General features: G+C 38.4%; 1 protein-coding gene across 1 annotated transcript in view; it reads right to left on the minus strand.

Annotated features, from left to right (window-relative positions):
- The window catches only part of MRPL1 (mitochondrial ribosomal protein L1), a 78,914-nt gene extending 61,083 nt beyond the window's left edge, over positions 1-17,831 (minus strand). The window contains exons 1-2 of the mRNA XM_023590623.3: positions 17,693-17,831; positions 12,278-12,389 (exon numbers count right to left, since the gene is read on the minus strand). Coding sequence (XP_023446391.2) covers positions 12,278-12,389; positions 17,693-17,732 — 152 coding nt within the window. The 5' untranslated portion in view covers positions 17,733-17,831. The remainder of the gene's footprint in view (positions 1-12,277; positions 12,390-17,692) is intronic.
- Positions 17,832-20,946: the final 3,115 nt, after the last annotated feature.

The raw sequence follows: 20,946 nt of genomic DNA on the forward strand, positions 1-20,946 counted from the left end.
GAATATGCTAAATAAAAGAGACTATTGTGGCAAAGTTGTCAACTATTTAATTAAGTTTACAGAAACAAGGATGTATTAAACATCTGAGAGTTTACAAATGCCCCCCAAATTTTTCACGCTTGATTTTGGCTATTTTATAATCTAAGGATTATATTCTAGCATATTTAGTAATTTAAAAAATTTTTTTACACATTGAATGGTATTTTTTGTTCAGATCCTACTCTCCAAGGCCTTTGATTTCATTACTCTATGATAGCCACCAAGAGTGGTAATTCTGAGGTCAAACAATCTGAGCTGAAATATCCCTTCTTTACAGCTGTGTGAACTTGGGACAGATTACTTAACCTCTCTGGGATTCCATTTCTCCATCTGTACAGTGTTTATCATAGCATCTACACCTCACAGAGTTGTCGTGAAGATCATGTAAGCTAAAACATGTACCATGTTTAATATAGTGCCTAGCACATAATAAGCGTTCTATGAATTTTAATTAGTACTTGTAGGTTCTCAGACCTCGCTATAATTATCTATAAGCCACTTAATTTCTTAATTTTATTTTTAAAGAAGCTTTAGATTACAGAAAAGTTAATAATGGTAGAAAAAATACAGAAGTATTTTTTCTGCAGGTTGAGCTCCTGCTTCCCATTAATGAGGTCCTGGGTTTGATCCCTAGTACCTCCTAAAAAAAGAATTAGATCAAAGACCTAAAATAGAGCCAAGACGATAAAGCTGTTAGAAGATAATGCAGGGGAGCAGCTACAAGATCTTGTAGTAGGAAATGGTTTCATAAACTTTACATCTGAAGCACTAGCAACAAAAGAAAAATTAGATAAATGGGACCTCCTCAAAATTAAAAACTTTTGTGCTTCAGAGGAGTTTGTCAAGAAAATGAAAAGGCAGCCAACTCAAAGGAAAAAATATTTGGGAATCACCTACTTGATAAGGGCCTAATATAAAGAAATACAAAGAAATCTTACATCTCAAAAATAAAAAAGACAACCTATTTAAAAAATGGGAAAGAGGGAAGTGGATGTGGCTCGACCAGTTGGGCATCCGCCTACCACATAGGAGGTCCTGGGTTTAGGTCCTGTTGCCTCCTAAAGAAGACAAGCAACAGAGCTGGATGCCACACCCTGCAGCAACGAGAGCTAGCACCCGCCCCCGTCGCAGAGAGCTAAATGACACAACCTGCCACAACCAGGAGACACCTGAACAAGCAAATGTCACAGGCCAGTAGATGCTCCAGCCCTCCAGGAGCAGGTGTGCTCAGGCCATTGGGCATTCACATCCCACATGGAAGATCCGGGTTCGGTTCCCAGTGCCTTAAAAAAAAAAAAAATGGGCAAGAGATTTAAATAGACACTTTTCAAAGTGAAAATACAAATGGCTAAAAAGCACATGAAAAGATGGTCAACATCACTAGCTATTAGGGAAATGCAAATCAAAACTACAATGCGGAGGTGGGGCAAGATGGCATTTGAGTGAGTGCACCTCATAATCTCTCCTGCAAAGAAGCGGCTGAGTAGGGTTGGAGTCCTGCTGGAAGGGGCTGTTTCGGGTGCTTGCAGGGCAGGAGGTATCTGGACGTTGATTTAGTGGGATGGTGACAGAGGAGATTCTTGCAAGAGGTAGAATTTTGGGTCTCTTGCACAGAGGTCGGGGTTGTGGGCGGGACCCTTCCCCCTGGGGCTGGTGGCCCCGCGGTGGCGATTCCTGAAGGCTTTGCTGTGCTGGGGAGTTCCCAAGCCCTGAGCAGGCTGTTTCAGGGGCTTGCAGGGTGGAAGGTGTCTGGAAGTCAATTTGGTGAGACAGTGACGGAGGAGATTCTTGCGAGAGGTGGAATTTTGGGTTTCTGACGCAGAGGTCAGAGGTTCTGGGTGGAGCCCCTCCCCCTAGGGCTGGCGGCCAGGCTGCAGCGATCCCTGGGATCTTTGTTGTGTGGGATGTTCCCAAACCCTGAGCAGGCTGCTTCAGGGACTTGCAGGGCAGGAAGTGTCTGGATGTCGATTTGGTGAGACAGTGCGAGAAAAGATTCTTACAAGAGGTGGAACTTTCGGTTTCTGACACAGAGGTCAGAAGTTCTAGGCGGAAACCCTCCCCCTAGGGCTGGCGGCCCATCCCTTGTGGTCCCTGAAATCGTTGTTGTGCAGCATCACTCCCAAACCCTGAGTGGGCTGTTTCGGGGGCTTGCAGGGCGGGAGGTGTCTGGAAGTCGATCTGGTGAGACAGCGACGGAGGAGATTCTTGTGAGAGGTGGAATTTTGGGTTTCTGATGCAGAGGTCAGAGGTTCTGGGCGAAACCTCTCCCCCTAGGGCTGGCGCCCAGTTGTGGGGATCCCTGAAGGCTGTGTTGTGCTGCGATGCTCCCAGGCCCCCTGTTAACCAGATGCATGGTTCCCAGGTATTTGTCCCCTAAACCCTGGTGGCTCAGCTCCAGAGACTCACACACCTTGAGTCTGTAATATCACAGACTTCCCATCCCTGAATCCACGCCGCCCTGAGGTCTATCTGCCCTCAGCATTTGTTTGTTATGTTTGTTTGTTTTTTGTCTTGGTTGCTAATACTGCATTGTCTCTTGGTCTTTTCTCCTGTTTTATTCCCTAAGGTCCTTTTTCATTTATTTAGTTTTTTTTCTCTTTTTCTTTTTATTGCTTGTTCCCCACACCCCCTTTTCTTTCCCATCCCTTTTTCTCTTTTCTTTTTTTTTTTCTTTTCTCTCTTTTCCTTCTTATTTATTTTCTTTATATGATAGGTGCTGCAGGGAGCACCTCACACTTGCTGTGTTACCTGATCCTCCATTTCCTCTTTTCTGTGTGTATTGATTTTGGCCACCGACACTATTCCCTTTTCCTACACTATTCATCTTTCTATCCTCCATCATCTACTGTTTCTCTTACATTCCACATCCCTTTCTTTGGCCCCCAAATTGTCTCACTTTTTATTTCTAATACCTTTGTTCTGTTTTCTGTCTTTTATCCACTCTTGATATTATTGTCTTTCTTTTCTCTTTCCCTCTCTCATGAAATCACTGGCTTTTTAATTCATACTATATTCCCCATATTCAGTTGACTGTCTCATTATAGGTACTCTACTTACTGCTATAACTCTACGCAACTTATATAAGTCTAATATCTATTCTCCCAGATCTCACATTGTTGCTCTGTTAACATTTATTACCAATACTACTTTATACATTTTCTTTTCTTACTCATTTTGCTTTCCCTGGCCCTAATATTTTCCTTCAAAGTGAACTTAGCCAGCAACAAGAAAATAGAGTAAAAAGAACAAAGTGACAAAGGGAAGACATAACACTTACACACAAACAACAACTAATTAATCCCCTAGACTAGACAAAGGAGCTAAGGAAATGATTAAACCTGTCAAGATAATATGATGACCAGACAGCAACAAAAAACTACAAACCAAACCAATAATCAGGAAAACATGGCTAAACCCAATGAACAAACTAAAAACCAGGAAGAGGAGCAGAACATCGGACAAGTAATTAAGCTCTCAAAACATATATTAGAGACCAACTTAATTGAAGTAAAGGAAGAGATTAACAATATGAAGAAAACACTTGGAGAGGAAATTGCAGACACATGCAAAAAGATTACAGATATGATGGTGATGAACACCACAATTAAAGAAATCAAAAATATACTCTCAGCAAATAGCAGCAGATTAGAAGAGGCAGAGGAGAGAATTAGCGATGTGGAAGACAGTACATCTGAAATCAAACAGAAAGTAGAAGTGGTCGATAAAAAGATAGAAAAAAATGCAGCTAGGACTTAGGGACCTGAATGACAATGCAAAATGCACAAACATACGTTATTATATGCATCCCAGAAGGAGAAGAGAAGGGAAAGGGGACAGAAGGGGTGTTGGAGGAAATAAAGGCTGAAAACTTCCCAAATCTACTGAGAGAGTTGGATGTACATGTCCAGGAAGCACAATGCACCCCAAACAACATAAATCCCAACAGGCCCACCCTAAGACATATACTTGTCAAATTATCCAATGCTCAAGACAAAGAGAGAATTCTAAAAGAAGCAAAAGAAAAAAATCATCATATCCTAGGGAGGCTTCATAAGATTAAGTGCTGATTTCTCATCTGAAACCATGCAGGCAAGAAGGCAGTGGTATGATATAGTCAAGGTACTAAAAGAAAAAAATTTCCACCAAGAATACTCTACCCAGCTAAACTAGCATTCAAAAAAGTATTCAAGAAAACTCTACCCAGCTAAACTAGCATTCAAAACATTCACAGATAAACAGAAATTAAAAGAGCATGCCAACATGAACCCTGCCCTTCAAGAAATACTAAAGGGAGTTCTGCAGGAAGAAAAAAACAGGAGAGGCAGAGATGGAGGACAATGTAAGAGCAACAAAAAAGACAAAAAGAGAAGGATAAAAACAAACAAAATATAACAAACACAAGTCCAAATAAAATATGGCTAAGATAAATAATTCCTTGAAAGTAATAACACTGAATATCAATGGATTAAACTCACCTGTCAAAAGATTCAGACTGGGAGACTGGATAAGGAAATATGACCTATCTATATGCTATCTACAAGAAACACATCTTAGACCCAGGGATTCACGGAGGTTGAAAGTGAATGGTTGGAAAACAATCTTACAAGCGAACAATAACCAAAAAAAGGCAGGAGTAGCTATATTAATATCAGACAAAATGCACTTTAAATGCAAAACAATTTTGAGAGGCAAAGAAAGATATTACATATTAGTGAAAGGGATAATCTTTCAAGAAGAAAGAACAATCATAAATATTTATGCTCCTAACAAGGGCGCCTCCAAATATGTGAGGCAAACACTGGAAAAACTAAGTAAAAGAATAGATGCCTCTACAATTATAGTGGGGGGCTTTTAATACACCACTATCAACTTTGGACAGAACATCTCAAAAGAGAATCAAAAAAGAAACAAAAACTTTGAACAGTGTATTAGAGGAGCTGGCTCTAATAGACATATACAAATCATTACACCCTAATACAGCAGGATATATGTTTTTCTCAAGTGCACATGGATCATTCTCCAAGATAGACAATATGCTAGGCAACAAAGAAAAGCTCAAAGAATTCAGAAAGATTGAAATCATACAAAATAATATCTCTGACCACAGTGGAGTGAAACTGGAAATCTGCAAGGGCCAGAGGCCCAGATTTCACACCAAGATATGGAAAATAAACAGCACACTCTTAGAAAAACAGTGGGTCAAAGAGGAAATCTCAAAAGAAATTAATAACTACCTTGAAACTAATGAAAATGATAACACAACATACCAAGACTTATGCAATGCAGCAAAAGCAGTATTGAGAGGGAAATTTATAGCCATAAATTCATGTATCAAAAAAGAACAAAAATTGAAGACCTACCTGCACATTTGGAGGAATTAGTTAAAAAAAACCAAGAAAGTAACCCTACAGGAAGAAGAAAGAAAGAAATAACAAAGATAAGAGCAGAACTAAATGAAATAGAAAATAAGAAAGCACTTGAAAAAATAAACAAAACCAAGAGCTGATTCTTTGAGAAGACCAATAAAATTGACAAACCCTTAGACTAACAAAGAAAAAAAGAGGAAGATGCAAATACACAAAATAAGATATGAGAAAGGAGATATCACCACTGACCCCATAGAAATAAAGACTATCAAAAGGATACTTTGAAAAACTATATTCCAACAAAAATGACAATTCAGAGGAAATCGACAAATTGCTAGAAACACATAAGCAGCCTATATTGATGAAAGAAGAAATTGATGATCTCAACAAACCAATCACAAGTAAGGAGATAGAATCAGTCATTAAAAACCTCCCAACTAAGAGGAGCCCAGGGCCAGACAGCTTCACAGATGAATTCTACAAAACATCCCGGAAAGACTACCACAAGTCCTGCTGAAACTCATCTAAAAAATCGAAACAGAAGGAACATTACCTAACTCATTCTATGAAGCCAACATTACCCTAGTACCAAAGCCAAACAAAGACACCACAAGAAAGGAAAATTACAGACCAATTTCTCTAATGAACCTAGACGCTAATATCCTCAACAAAATACCTGCTAACCTAGACGCTAATATCCTCAACAAAATACCTGCTAACCGTATTCAACAACACATTAAACGAATTATACACCATGATCAAGTGGGATTCATTCTGGGTATGCAAGGATGGTTCAACATAAGAAAATCAATCAATGTAATACACCATATAAACAGATTGAAGGAAAAAAAATCACACGATTTTATCTGTATATGCAGAAAAAGCATTTGACAAAATACAGCACCCTTTCTTGATAAAAACACTGCAAAAGATCGGAATACAAGGGAATTTTTTGAACATGATAAGGAGTATATATGAAAAACCCACAGACAACATCGCTTACAATAGTGAAATGCTAAAATCCTTCCCTCTAAGATCAGGAACAAGACAAGGATGCCCACTATCACCCCTTCTATTTAACACTGTCTCAGAAGTACTTGCTCGAGCACTAGGCAAGAACCAGATATAAAATTGGATTCAAATTGGAAAGGAAGAAGTCAAAATTTCATTATTTGCAGATGACATGATCCTATACATAGAAAACCCTGAGAGGTCTACAACAAAGCTTCTAGAACTCATAAATGAGTTTAGTAAAGTTGCAGGTTATAAGATCAATGCGCAAAAATCAGTAGCATTTCTGAACACCAATAATGAGCAAGCTCAGGAGGAAATCGAGAAACAAATACCATTTACAATAGTCAATAAAAAAATCAAATACCTAGGAATAAATTTAACTAAAGATGTAAAACACTTATATACAGAAAACTACACAAGACTGTTCAAGGAAATCAAAGAAGACCTAAACAAATGGAAGAATATTCCCTGTTCATGGATAGGAAGACTAAATATTATTAAGATGCCTATCCTACCAAAACTGACCTACACATTCAATGCAATCCCAATAAAATCAACACAGCATTCTTTAAGGAACTAGAAAAACTAGCTATGAAATTTATTTGGAAAGGAAAGAGGCCCCGAATAGCCAAAGACATATTGAAAAAAAAAAAAAACAAAAAACAAAATTGGAGGAATCACACTACCTGACTTCAAAACATACTTCAAAGCCAGAGTAGAGAAAACAGCATGGTATTGGCAGAAGGAGAGACACACAGACCAATGGAACTGAACTTAGAGTTCTGATATAGATCCTCATATATACAGTTATGTAATATTTGATAAAGCCACCAAACCCTCTCAACTGGGAGAGAATGGTCTATTCAACAAATGGTGCCTAGAGAACTGGATATCTAAATATAAAATAATGGAAGAGGATTACCATCTCACACCTTATACAAAAATCAACTCAAGATGGATCAAAGACCTAAATATAAGAGCCAAGACCATAAAGACTTTGGAAAGCAGTGTAGGGAAACATATACAAGACCTTATAATAGGAAATGGCTTCATGAACTTCACACCAAAAGCACGAGTAGCAAAAGAAAAAATAGATAAATGGGACTTCCTTAAAATTAAAGCCTTCTGTACCTCAAAGGAGTTTGTCAAGAAAGTGAAAAGAGAGCCTACACAATGGGAGAAGATATTTGGTAACCATATATCTGATAGGAGGCCTGTAACCTGCATATATAAAGAACTCCTATATCTTGAAAACAAAAAGACAAACAACCCATTTAAAAAAATGGGAAAAAGATTTAAACAGACACTTCTCCAAACAATAAATACAAATGGCTAAAAAGCACATGAAAAAATGCTCCAAATCTCTAGCTATCCGGGAAATGCAAATCAAAACTACAATGAGATACCATCTTACACCCATAAGATTGGCAGCTATGAAAAAAACAGAAGACTACAAATGCTGGAGAGGATGTGGAGGAATGGGAACACTCATCCACTGCTGGTGGGAAGGCAGAAGGATCCAGCCATTCTGGAGGATAGTTTAGAAGTTTCTCAAAAAACTAGCCATAGATTTGCCATATGACCCAGCAATTCCACTGCTGGGTATATACCCAGTAGAACTGAAAACAAAGACACAAATGGATAAATGTACACCAATGTTCACAGCACCATTGTTCACTATTGTCAAAAGTTGGAATCAACCCAAATGCCCATCAACAGATTAATGGATAAATAAAATGTGGTATATACATACAATGGAATACTACTCAGCTTTAAGAATTCACACAAACACACATGATAACATGGATGAATCTTGAGAACCTCATGTTGATTGAAGCAACCCAGGCATTGAAGGACAAATACTACATGACCTCAATGATATGAAATAAGTAAACCAAGCTGCCTCAAAGAGCTAGAGACTGGATGATAGGCTTAAAGGAAATTGGAGGGTAGAGGAAGGATGTAAGCTGACACCTACATGGGTGAAATCTATGGTAAGCTGGAGGTAAGTATTTGTACAAGGGAGGGATAAAATGGGGGCATAGGGTTACCTTTGGGTGGGGCTTTGCAGGCTTGAGGGGGGCTAGGGATGGGAGGATAGGTAATATTGCCCAAGAAATTGGGGGGAGGGTGGGGCAACATATGAACATAGGAGTTGTCAGGTATTTGGTTAAGAGTATAATGCTGAGAAAACTTTTTCAAAAATATAATAAGGAAGATTACGTGTTTAAGATGCTTAAAGGGGGTAATCTAACGCAGGACAGGCTCCTAGGGAATATGTGAATGCTCATTTTGCCATAGTGGGTTATATCATTGGATAGAGACCCATATAATGAGAGTGAAGGTATACCAACATCCTGGGGAGGACTGAGGCCATCAAATAGAGGGAACTGTATCTCTCAAGAGAAATGGTGGCTCCCAGTGCATTAGGGCAGTTGAGCATGTCAAGCCCTCAACACTGTTGCAAGTATCTCTGAACATGGCCCCTCAAGCAATGAAGACTGACTATCACTGCGGGCCCTAAGGGGAGGGGGAAAGAGGTACTGAATAGATGGAACCAATGTAACTGTGTGGGCAATAGAAGTGTTCCATAAGAGTACACAAGGATGGATATGACACATGTTAAATTACACCAAAAATATATAGGGGCTGATAGGCTAAAATGTAAATCATAATGTAAAACATAAGATAACTAAAAATTTAGAAAATTGTATAGTCTAAAATATAAACCACAATGTAAACACAAATGTTACCTTGTTTGAAAGCTACTGTCTCAATATCTGTACATCAGTTTCAGTAAATATAGTATGAATATGTAAAAAGACTATTGCTGTGGAAGGGAAAAGGTTTTATGTTGGATATGTGGGAATACTGTATATTGTACATATGAATTACTGTGATCTAAAACTTTTGTGAAGAATAAGCTCAATAATTAGAAAAAGAAAAGAAAAAGATAGGATGTAGACACTGAGGAAAAGACGGAAGTAGCTCCCCTGCCAATTTGCATACAGGGCAACACTTATTACAGTGATGGAAAGCAAAATATCAAAAACAAAGCTTTTTCATTCTTTAATTTTTTGATACTCCAATTTATTTTTACCTTAATTTTTCTAAATAAATATGTATTCTATATCTAACCTTTAAACTCATCACTGTATTCCATTTTACTATTAATGGAACGTGGCAATATATTGGGCTTCACTTGTCAGGAAGTTTTGGATCACAGAGATGTTCAACAATGGCAGGGGAGGAATACTGGTGTGGGATGTTATTGACAGAGGACACATGGTTGGCAGGGAGTTCTGCAGGGCATATATCCAGGGTACATAAAAATGTTTGCATATTTTCATACTGGATAAATTAAAAACAACAACTGAGGGAGTGCTGAGTTCCTAGCCAGGAGAGCTCTATCACAGTCCCTAAAGGAACAGCAACAATCCCCCAAGTGCAGCAGCAAAGACCAAAAAAGAATGAAGGTCCAACAATGAGCCCTTGATACTAATGACTATGCTTGTGAGCCTGTGCGCTGAAATACACAGCCTAGAGCTGCAGGGTGCCTAAGAGTTGCCTCCTGAGAGCCTCCATGTTGCTCAAATGTGGCCAGTCTCGAAGCCAAACTCAGCATGGGACATGACTCCCGGGGATGAGCCTGCCTGGCACCGAGGAATTACTAGCAAGTACCAGCTGATGATGTAACTAGAAAATGACCTTGAATAAAAGGGTCAACTCGGAACAGCAGAATATCTCAATGTACGTATAATACCGAGTTAAAAATGCTTTTTGACCTGAATCAAAGGGGGAAATGGAAAGGACAAATGAGTTTATATGGCTATGAGTCTCCAAACAGAGCCAGGAGGTTATGAGAGGGGTTGCCCTTATGCATACCTCAGCAGAGTCCCAGAGACAGATAAAGTAGATACAACCCCAGGTATTGGTTCTTCTGAGGGTTACAGAGACCCACAGGTTCTATGGTCATGGCAGATGGAGTTCAGTGCCAAGTCAGTTGGCCCTACTTTAGAGTTTGTGTTTCTGTGTGATGGAGCTAGGCTCAGATGTGATCTTTGTTCACAAGGCTCTCCTGTTACTTTTACCGGAACTATAGTTGGTGCTGGGGTTTAATATATACCCAGGGGACCTGAATCTCCGGACTGACCATGTGATAGCCAGGCACTGAGCCTCAACAGACTTCAGCTCCTACACTCTGGTTTATTGAATTTACCCCACTCAGCTAACATGGAGTTGAAGAAGGTCAACCACCATACCAGGGAGCCAAGAGTGCCTACAGCTAAAAGCAGGAGGACTGTATCCAGCATCCATGTGGAATCTAAAGCCCCTCTTGATATAGAAGTGGGGTGGACACAACCATTCCAAGGTCCACAGGATGGAGGAATAAAGTATGGATTAGAGTGGACTTACTGATATTCTATTCATGAATTATTGTGATTACTAATTGAAGAAAATGTGGCACTGGTGTGGAGAAAGTGGCCATGGTGGCTGCTGGGGGTAGGAAATGGGAGGAAGAGATGAGATGTGGGGGCATTTTCAGGACTTGGAGTTATCCTGGGTGGTGCTGCAGGGACAGTTACCAGACACTGTATGTCCTCCCATGGCCCACCGGGTGGAATGTGGGGGAGTGTGGGCTATGATGTGGACCAATGACCATGAGGTGCAGCGGTGCTCAGAGATGTATTCACCAAATGCAATGAATGTCTCATGATGATGTAGGAGATTGTTGTTATGGGGGGAGGAATGGGGTAAGGGAGGTGGAGGTATATGGGGACCTCATAATTTTTTAATGTAATATTAAAAAAATAATGCTTCAAAAATGGTCACATTAAGGAGGAAGATATTCAGAAAAACAACATATACTTAATTATATCAATGCCACCTGGAAATAAAACTATTAGAGCTATGCCCTGCAATGAAACCATATAAGAAAGGGGATTGAAAATCAGCCAACATATGCCTTTCAGTTCCTTACTTTAATAACGGGCAAAGCAACAATGCCATTAGGCTATCATACTGCCATTTTAGCAAGGTGGTAGTAGAATCAATAGAGAAAAGAATGAGTTTCCTATTTCAGTAAGACAGTTCCTGCCGTTGAAAACAAGAAGATGAGACAACAAATTTTATTCTTTTAGGATTCTACACGTTCAAACTCTACACAAAACAAACATAAATGTATACTCTAAATATATCATAGAATGGGTAATTCTATGTTATAACACCTGATCAGTAAAAGGTACCTAAGAGGAAAAAATCTAATTTAAAGAACAAAAAGAGCTACACACATAAATACACATAGGCAGTCTAACTTAATTAAGTTTCATTAATTGGAACAATGGGGTCTGTTCTAAAGAGGTAGTGATAGCATATTGGAAAAAGTTTAGGTTCTAGAACTAAACTCCTTCGTTCAAATCCTAGCTCCAATACTTACAAGCTCTGTGGTCTTAGGCAAATTACCTAATCTGTGTCTTAATTTTTTTTACCCATAAAATGAGAATAATAATAATAGCTTCATCATAAGATTGCCATGGGGATTTAATTAGTTATTGCATGTCAGTGTTCAATAAATATTAACTATTATTAAAATAAGTTTTATCTTTCTTTCAGGACTACAAGGTCAAAGAAGCAGAGATGAGAAACTTTAACAATGGTATGACCCTGTATGTCTTTATGGAGCCAAAAATGTTTTTTGTTTTGTTTTGTTTAGGAGGCACTGGACCTCATACATGGGAAGCAGGTGCTCAACCACCACTCAACCAGCTCAACCAGCTACACTTGCTCCCCAGCATGATGTTTCTTAAAGAGATTTTGAAATTACAGTAAATGAACTAACTAAAAATAGATACACTTACCTTTTAACAGCAGCAAAATGTCTGTTGGGCACCTGAACGTTTACAGAACAAGGAGAAAGAGATGTCTGATAAGCCATCCTGGAAAGACTGTGCTTCTGATCATGTATCAAAACTTGAAAGGAAAAGCATGTAAAATGTCAACATTAAATAATCATTATAGTCATAATTTTTTAGTCTAAAAGTCAGTGTTTTCCAAAATAAAAACGTTTAATATTTTGCCATTCTTAACTATACTTTAACAATGGAATAATGGAAACTGTACTCCTCAAAATGAAAACCAGATAATACATCTATTTATCTTATTTCCTTTCATTTATTTTTAACTTAATGTAGTTCAAGATCAACTGAATGTTAGCTATGTTATTAGAGAACAGATGGTCTCCTAAATATTCTTTAATGATTTAAATTTTATTTATTAATTTTTTGAATAGGTAATACATTCACAGAGTTCACAGAGTGCCCAGGCACTTCTGCAGGATAAGAACAAAGTTGGCCCTACCAGAAACCAAGATTTGTTATAAAGCCATGGTAATTAAGACACTTTTGAATTGGCAAATGTATAGAGAGATAGACTAATAAAATAGAATAAATGGCCCAGCAACAGACACATGTTTACATGGATAGTTGAAATATTACAGGAATATAACTGCAAGTCAGTTAGCAAAGAATTCAAGAAGTGGTTCTGAAACAATTGATTATCCATAGGGAAAAACATGTATTAGGATTCCTATCTCACACATACAAAATCAAATCTAGAAGGACTAAGGACTTCTATGTGAATGGCAAAACTTTAAAGCTGCCAGAATAGAGGAAAATATCTTTATGACTTTTGGGAAGGGAATGATTTCACAAACAAGACCCCAAAACGCACAAACCAAAAAGTGAGCACATTAGTGTTAAGAATATCTGGTAATCAAAAGATATTTTAAAGGAAGTGAAATGACACCAAAATCTGGGAAAATATGTTAGCAAATTATACATTCAATGAAAGATTAATATACAGAATATGTAAAACAGATCAACCCAATTGAAAAATGGACAGAAGAGATGAACAAGCTTCTAACTGTTGGGCCACAATGTCTATATTTTCAATCCCTCAGTAGTCAATGTGTCTGTATGCATTATTTCATCTCCTTTAAATTATTTCTTGCCTCCTCACATTTAGCAGATAACCTCATTTGCTATTCCGGAGACTATAGAAGCCTTTCCAACTTCCTTAACTTGTCACCTATGAACTTCCCTGAAACTACACTTATTATCAAAAGCCCTACCCACCCTTTAGCAACGAGATGGAAATTACTCCATCTCCTTTGGTAGTATATTCTCTAATACCTGATATTGAAAGGCTAGAGTTCCACAAAGTTCAATTCTAAATTGCCTTCTCACCTGACTTTATGGTCCTTACTCTTTCTAGGTGATTTTATCTATCTAGTTTTTACCTTCTCACTGCCACATATTTTCAGAGTCCAGGCCACCATCATCTACTACCCCTGGATTACTGCAACAGCCTCTAAACTGTTCTATTTTCCATTTTTGGCCACCTCCACTTCCTTTCCACCTTTCACTAAGAGAGATCATTTAAACATGAAAATCTCATATCCTTAAACACTTGGATGGCTTCACCTTGCTCTCCTCCCCCTTCCCCTACCTCCACAGCTTTTCATTTGATAAGGTAAAATTCACATTAACATAAAATTAATCATTTTAAAGTATATTACATTTACAATGTATGCAACCACCACTTTTATTTAGTTCCAAAATATTTCATCACTCCAAAAGAAAACATCATATCTATTTAGCATTTATGTCCTATTCCCTCTTCTCCCCCAGGACCATGCAACCCCCATTCAGCTTTCTGTCTGTAGATATTTCATACAAATAGAATCATATCAAATGTAACCTCTGCCCCAAAATGTGTTCACTGATTCCAAAATGTGTTCACCGAGTGCAGTGAGTGTGCCGCAATGATGAGGGAGGTTGTTGGTGTGGGAGGACTGAGGTGGGGGTTATATAAAAACCTCTTATACTTTTTAGCGTGACATTTTTTTTGTGATGTATGTATCTTAAAAAAAACACAATTTACAAAAATGATGTGGGGGGGAGTGGGTTATATGGAAACCTTATGTTTCTTGTTTATGTTTTTTTAATGTAACATTCCTTGTGATCTATTAACTTTAATTTTTAAAAATTTTAAAAAATAAAATAAAATGTAACCTTTGTTTCTGGCTTCTTTCACTTAACATGTTTCAAGGTTCATCCATGTTGTATCACATATCAGTACTTCACTATTTTTTATGGTTGAGTAATATTCCATTCATGTGTTTATATACCATATTTTGTATACCCATTAATCAACTGACAGACTTTCGGGGAATTTCTACCTTTTGGCTAATGTGAATAGTGTTCCTACAAACATTTACGTACAAGTATTTGAGTGTCTGCTTTCATTTCTTTTTTTTTTTCTAGGTATATATATACCTAGAAGTAGAATTTCATTTCTTTTAGGTATATACATAGAAGTAGCAATTCTATGTTTAACTTTTTGAGGAACTACCAACTGTTTTCTACAGCAGCAGCTGCACTATTTTACAATTCCACCAGCAACGTATAAAGCTTCAAATTTTTCTACATCCTTGCCAACACTTGCTATTTTCTGATTTGTTTTGTTTTGTTTTTTTAACAGCCATCCTAGTGGGTGTGAAGTGATATCTCATTGTAGTTTGGCTTTACATTTCCCTAATGACTACAAATGTTGAAAATCTTTTCATTGGCTTCTTTGCCTTTTGTATACCATCTTCAAGTCCTCTGCCCATTTTTAAATTGTTATTTATCTTTTTTTTTTTTTTTTGGTGAGCTGTAAGAGTTTTTATATATTCTAGGTACTAGATCAATAAGATACATGATGTATAATTATTTTCTCCCATTCTGTTGTCTTCACTTTCTTGATAATGTCCTTTGAATGTAAAAGGAAGGAAGAGCATTTTTCTGATGATCCACTTATTCAGTCATTCAACATTTATTGGGTGCCTACCATATGCCAAAACTGCTTTAGATCATTTAGGACATATCAGTGAACAAAACAGACAAAAATCCTTGTCCTTATGGAACAGAGCATACATTCTAGTGGAGGGAGGTTATGAGTGATACCGATAAACATAATATGGGGAAAAGGGAACTGCAGGTAAAAGGGTAAAAGGGATTGCAGGTCAGGGGGAAAATGGGTCATAATTTTAAGGTGACTAAATAGGCCTCAATGAAAAGGTGACATTTGAGCAAAGACCTAAAGTAAATGAGACAGTCAGCCCTGCAGATATCTGGGAAAAGAATATTACATGACAAAGGAACAACCAGTGCAAAGGTCCCAAGGCAGGAGTATTCTTTGTGTATTTAAGTGCTCAGTGCCACCAGAGCAAAGTGAGTGAGGAAAATCGTAGTTGGAGAAGGAAGCTGGGTGAGTGGGGATGGGAGAAGGCAGGCACCAGATGAGAACTATAATGTGAGCCACAAATGAAATTTTAAATTTTTTAATAGTTAAAATTTTAAAAGTAAAAAGCCAATGAAATAAATAAAAATTGATATGTTTTATCACAAATAGTATATCCAAAATATTATCACTTCAACATGTCCTCAATATAAAAATTATTGAGGTAATTCTTTTTCCTTACCAAGTCTTCAAAATCTAATATGGCTTTTACACACTCAATTCAGATTAGCAGCATTTTAAGTGCCCAACTGTGGCTACCAAAATGGACAGCACAGCCATAGGCCACTGTAAGGACCTTGGGTTTAGAAAAATGGGGAGACTTTGCAGAGTTTTTGAGTATAGGTATAAAATGATATGATTTAAGTTCTTAAAGGACCAATTTCACTACTGTTGAGAGTAAACTGTAGAGAAATCCAGGTGAGAGAATGTAGTGGCTTGGAAAAAGTAGTTGCAGTCAAGTGGTGAGAAGTCATCAGATCCTGGATTTGAGGGTAAAGCTACAAGGATTTTTCAACAGATTTAATGTAAAGTGTGAGAAAAAGAAAGGAGGCAAGAAAAAGAAAACCTGACTGCAGCCTAGGACAAATGTTCAAATTTAGAAAGTGTGAGATGCTGATTACATATCCACATACAAATCTAGACTAGGAAGATGACTATAAGAATCTAAGGTTCAGGAAAGAGGTCTCAGCTATAGATATAAATTTGAGAGACACCAAGATACAGAGATGATTTACAGTCACAAGAACTGGGTGAGATCACCAAAGGAGTGAGTTAAGATACAGATAAGATGATAATGAAGGATGGAATCCTGGTCCCTGGGCACTCCAAGTAAGATAGTAGAGAGAGAAGGACCAGAAAAGTAATGTGAGAAGTGACTGGTGAGGTAGGAAGAAAGCTGAAAGTGCAAATATCTTGTAAGCCAAAAGAAGAAAGTGTGGCAAGGGGTAAATGATAACTTTCATTCTCTTTTTGGTTTCTCTGCTTTTGTCTAATATAATGTTATTTCTATTATAAATGAAGATAATGTCATTGATCTCTTCAGTAAAATAAACATTTCAGTTTGTTCACTTAGTAGCCATTAGGGTCTTGCCACCCCTGTCTTTTGGCAACAATAAAGGTAAATAGATGATGCTGGTCTTGACACTGAGCTTTCCTGTGGGAAGTTCAAGAAGAAAACTGTGACACAGTAAAAACACAAACAAAAAAGACAAAACACTAGTCTGGGAGTGAAAGCATCAATTCTGGCTCTGTCACTCATTTACTAGTTATATGACCTTGACCATATATTTAACATACAGGTATCAGTTTCTTCCTCTGTGAAACAGGGATGATGCTGGCCGCTAACCACACTAAAGAGCTGTCTTAAATAAGAATGTATATTGCAGTGCTTTAAAAACAAAAAAGCAGTGTGCCAAGAAAGAGCTGTCATCCTAGCAAACAAAAGAGACTTTATTAACTTCTGGAAGGAGTTGCTATCAAGAAGTTCTACTGAAGTGGCTTCCAAATAATAAATGTTGATTCAAATTATGAGTGTCTGAAAGTTTAAGAATTGGAATCGCCTGCAACGATATACTCCGAAAATACCTACGTAAGCCAATCAAAATATACCACCTTTCTCTTACCAGAACTCACTTCTTAACATACCAAACTTCTTTACTTCCTCGTCAACTCCCGCAGTAACCGAGATAGAACTCTGGCTTGAGAGGTATCAACGTACATCCTTCCCCACTTCCTCACCGCCAGGGTGGACGGCTCCAGAAATGTCTGAAACCCCTTAAAAGACTACCATTAACTAGTAATGACCCCCTGGACAACTAGGTACCCAGAGAGAGCGGGACGCATTTCGAGTCCCCAGATTTGCACCCTGTTGCACAAGGTAACATAGCGACAGAGTCACTTTCGCCGCAAGCTAAGGAAGCCCCTTGCCTTACCTCTACAGAGGCATCTCACGGCCGCCGCCATGTTCGCCATTCAGGATTGTGTTAATGAAATTCGTCCTACGCTTCAACTGGGAAGAATGAAGAAAAGGTTCCGTTCTGGAATTGGGAGAGAGGGAAGGGTTAGAAAGGGGCAAAAGGAAAGGGGCGGGAACAGGAAAAGCGTTACAGCCGGCGTGGGGTGAAGAGGCGCACATGATTACAGCGCCGCGTGGCGGTGTTATCTGTACTTTTTCTGTGCTACCGGCTCTCCGTTTCTTGAGATGAGCGCTGGGACCATGAAACGGAGGCTCATCATTTTCAGAAAAATCTCCCCTTCCTGTTGAATATTAACTAATGCCATAACTTTCTATTTGACTCCTTTTTCCTTTTACTCCTGCAGCTCTACTCACAGCAATTTTAATGGATTGTGGGAGTAGCTAGTACTAAAACTCTTGAGTACTAAAAGTACCGAGTAGTAAAAATAGATTGTGGGAGGCCCGAGTACTAAAAGAGTGCAAAACAAAACCTAAAGAAGCACACAAGCTTCCGCCGCCACATTTCCAGCTTCGTAAAGACTTAAAAAATATTAATAATTCACCCAGGCTTCCCGCCACCGCCCAAGGGTTCTGCTCACTCACAAACTTTATTTTTAACTCTAAGATAAACGTAATTTATGTTAATTTTAAATTAATTGTCTCTACATGTTCTTCCTTCTGGGAAACTGTGCCATTAGGGTTGATGGAATAATAACATTTGACGTTTACATAACACGTCTAGTTTTAAACAAATTCGAAACCTACGCATAGGTTTTCTGACTGAAAAAGTATTGTGTCCTTTCCGTTACGTCACACCTGTCAGTGTGCTCTAGCACAAATCTGATCACAGATTATATCACTTCCTAGCTTAAATAAAACCTTCCAGTAACAGCTATATCTCCTCGGCTTCTCCACCCTGCCTACCTCTTCCGCCTCAACGCCCCACCTCAAAACTGCGTCTGCACCCCGGCAAGTTTGTATCTGCCCACAGGAAGTTGGAGTAGACCAAAGTTGGAATTTCCCAGATACTTTATCTCTTATTTATATATTGTATTCATCTATGTGAAGAATATGACTTCTAATTTATTGCCCTATTTTATTAATACCCAAGCATTTATTTCAAAGGCTGCATAACCATCCATGGCTGTTATGCCAAAAAATTCAAAGAACATGAGCTGCCTTTATAACCCTCTTAACTCCTTCCTTCTCTTCCTTTCTTCTTTTCACAAATATTTCAGTGTCAAGCAGTGTGCTTGGCGATACATAGGTATGGTGAAAAAAATTAACATAGCCACTGCTCTCATGGAACTTAAAAGCTAATTCCATTTGAAGGTAAACTCCAGAATTGGAGCAAATTCACTGAGTGTGTTTCAGGCAAAAGCCAACACCCAGATTAGAAGTTACTGGTCCTTAGATACTACATGCCTCCCCTTTTCTTTTTCTGCACTTGGGGTCCATTGCCCTCCATCTGCAAACTTCTTTATGGCTCCTGTTCTGACAGGAGAATTTGAACATCCAGTACTGGGATTCAGAGTAACATGTAATATGCTTGTAGTAGTAACCTTTTTGTAGAGGTGCAGCTCTGGCCCACTTGGAGCAGAACCAGACCTCAATAGCATTAGTCAGGTGGGGTCCAGAGTCCAAATACCTACATATAAAATACATAACGAAGTTCTTTAGCTTGAAACTTTATAAAACCACAAAAGGATTTATTGCATCCACATCTGAAATGAGAACTCCAAGCCTCAAAATAGTAAATACATAATAAAGTTTGTGAGAACAGGCAGTAGAGCATGCTGTTTAAGCAGTGATACTTGGGAACTAAATTGCCTGTATTTGAATCCCAGTATCATCACTCACTAGCTATGTGATCTGGGGCAAGTTACTATACCTGTCTGGACCTCAGTTCCCTAAACTGTGACACAGGCTAATAAGATAATTCACTGATGTTTTTACTACAGCACCTGGCTCAAAGTAAGCAATAAATTTTAGATGTTGCCATAATTTAAAAACTGGTGAGAACTTTTAACTAGAGAGACAAAATGAATAGGTGTTTTAGATACTTCTTCCAATATCTATTTCTTAATATGACCCATCTTGTTCCCAGTGTGCTGTAGGATGTCACTTTATATCAGAACTTTTGTTAGTATTTTTAGAAAGCCTTAAAACTGTATTTACGCACTTCCTCAAAGTTCACTTTAAATGAAACTTTTCCAGTTGATTTCTAAGGTCTGTATTCTCCAGGATACAGCAAAATGCCAGCTGCTTGCCTGCTTTGTTAATTTTCCTTGGAAAAAGTTTCTATTCATATGTAGGCTATGGGCGGGGGGGCGGTTTCATCTCTTTGTATGTAACCTGAGCTGTATGTGTCCTGACCTGTGTGTTTGGGACAGTGAGAACCGCAGCCTTGCCCTTGGTAACCATGACAACAACTCTAGTCCTGGAGAAACAGTTTAGCAATGCAAACTCTATGAACTTTAAATATTCAGGGAGAATGCAAGCCAAATGTGCTAAAAGCGTATCTAGAATGTATGAAGTCCATGCTAAAAGCCAGAAATTTTGGGGGAAGTCATTCTCTCTAGGTCTGGGGAAAAAAAAAAGAGAGAAAAGGAAAAAAGCCTGGTGTTTGTCTAACTCCATGTTAGAACTTGGTACTGTCTCCACTGAGATAGTGAAGATTTGATTATAATAGGAAAGGATATTTATAGGTTTGAGCCCTAACATCCTGGAAATTGGTCTGGATTTTGGAAAACTTGGTTATAGGAAAATGAATCGACTTTTTTAGTAAAGCTTGGTCTGGGTGTAAAGTTACAAGAGTGAAAAGGTCTAACTTGAATCTTTTGTTATGGTGTTGAATTGTGAATGAATTTACTTTATATCAGATGTTAATGTTAAGTGTTCTCTCCTTCTAAAGTTTATAATAGCTGTGGGGGCAGCCATGCCAAAGAAAATACATAGCCATTAAATAGGGATGTGGCTTATGAATAGAAGGCATGGACTCACTGGAAAGGGGCAAGCTGCTCCCCCCTTTCCAGCTTTCTGCTAAAATGACTTGAAAGAACTTTTCAAATTTGGCGCCTTTCCCAGGGATTCCCCTGTCCTGGCAGGGATTCAAGTCACTGGCTCCACCAGTCACCCTGACTGGGACAGCTCTAAGAAACTTGGGTGGGTGACATAGACAGGGACAAAGACAATTTCTGAGTTCCAGCAAATGGGGGGAAGTGAAGGGGA

Source organism: Dasypus novemcinctus, chromosome 1 (genome assembly GCF_030445035.2).
Source record: "Dasypus novemcinctus isolate mDasNov1 chromosome 1, mDasNov1.1.hap2, whole genome shotgun sequence".
NCBI lineage: Eukaryota > Metazoa > Chordata > Mammalia > Cingulata > Dasypodidae > Dasypus > Dasypus novemcinctus.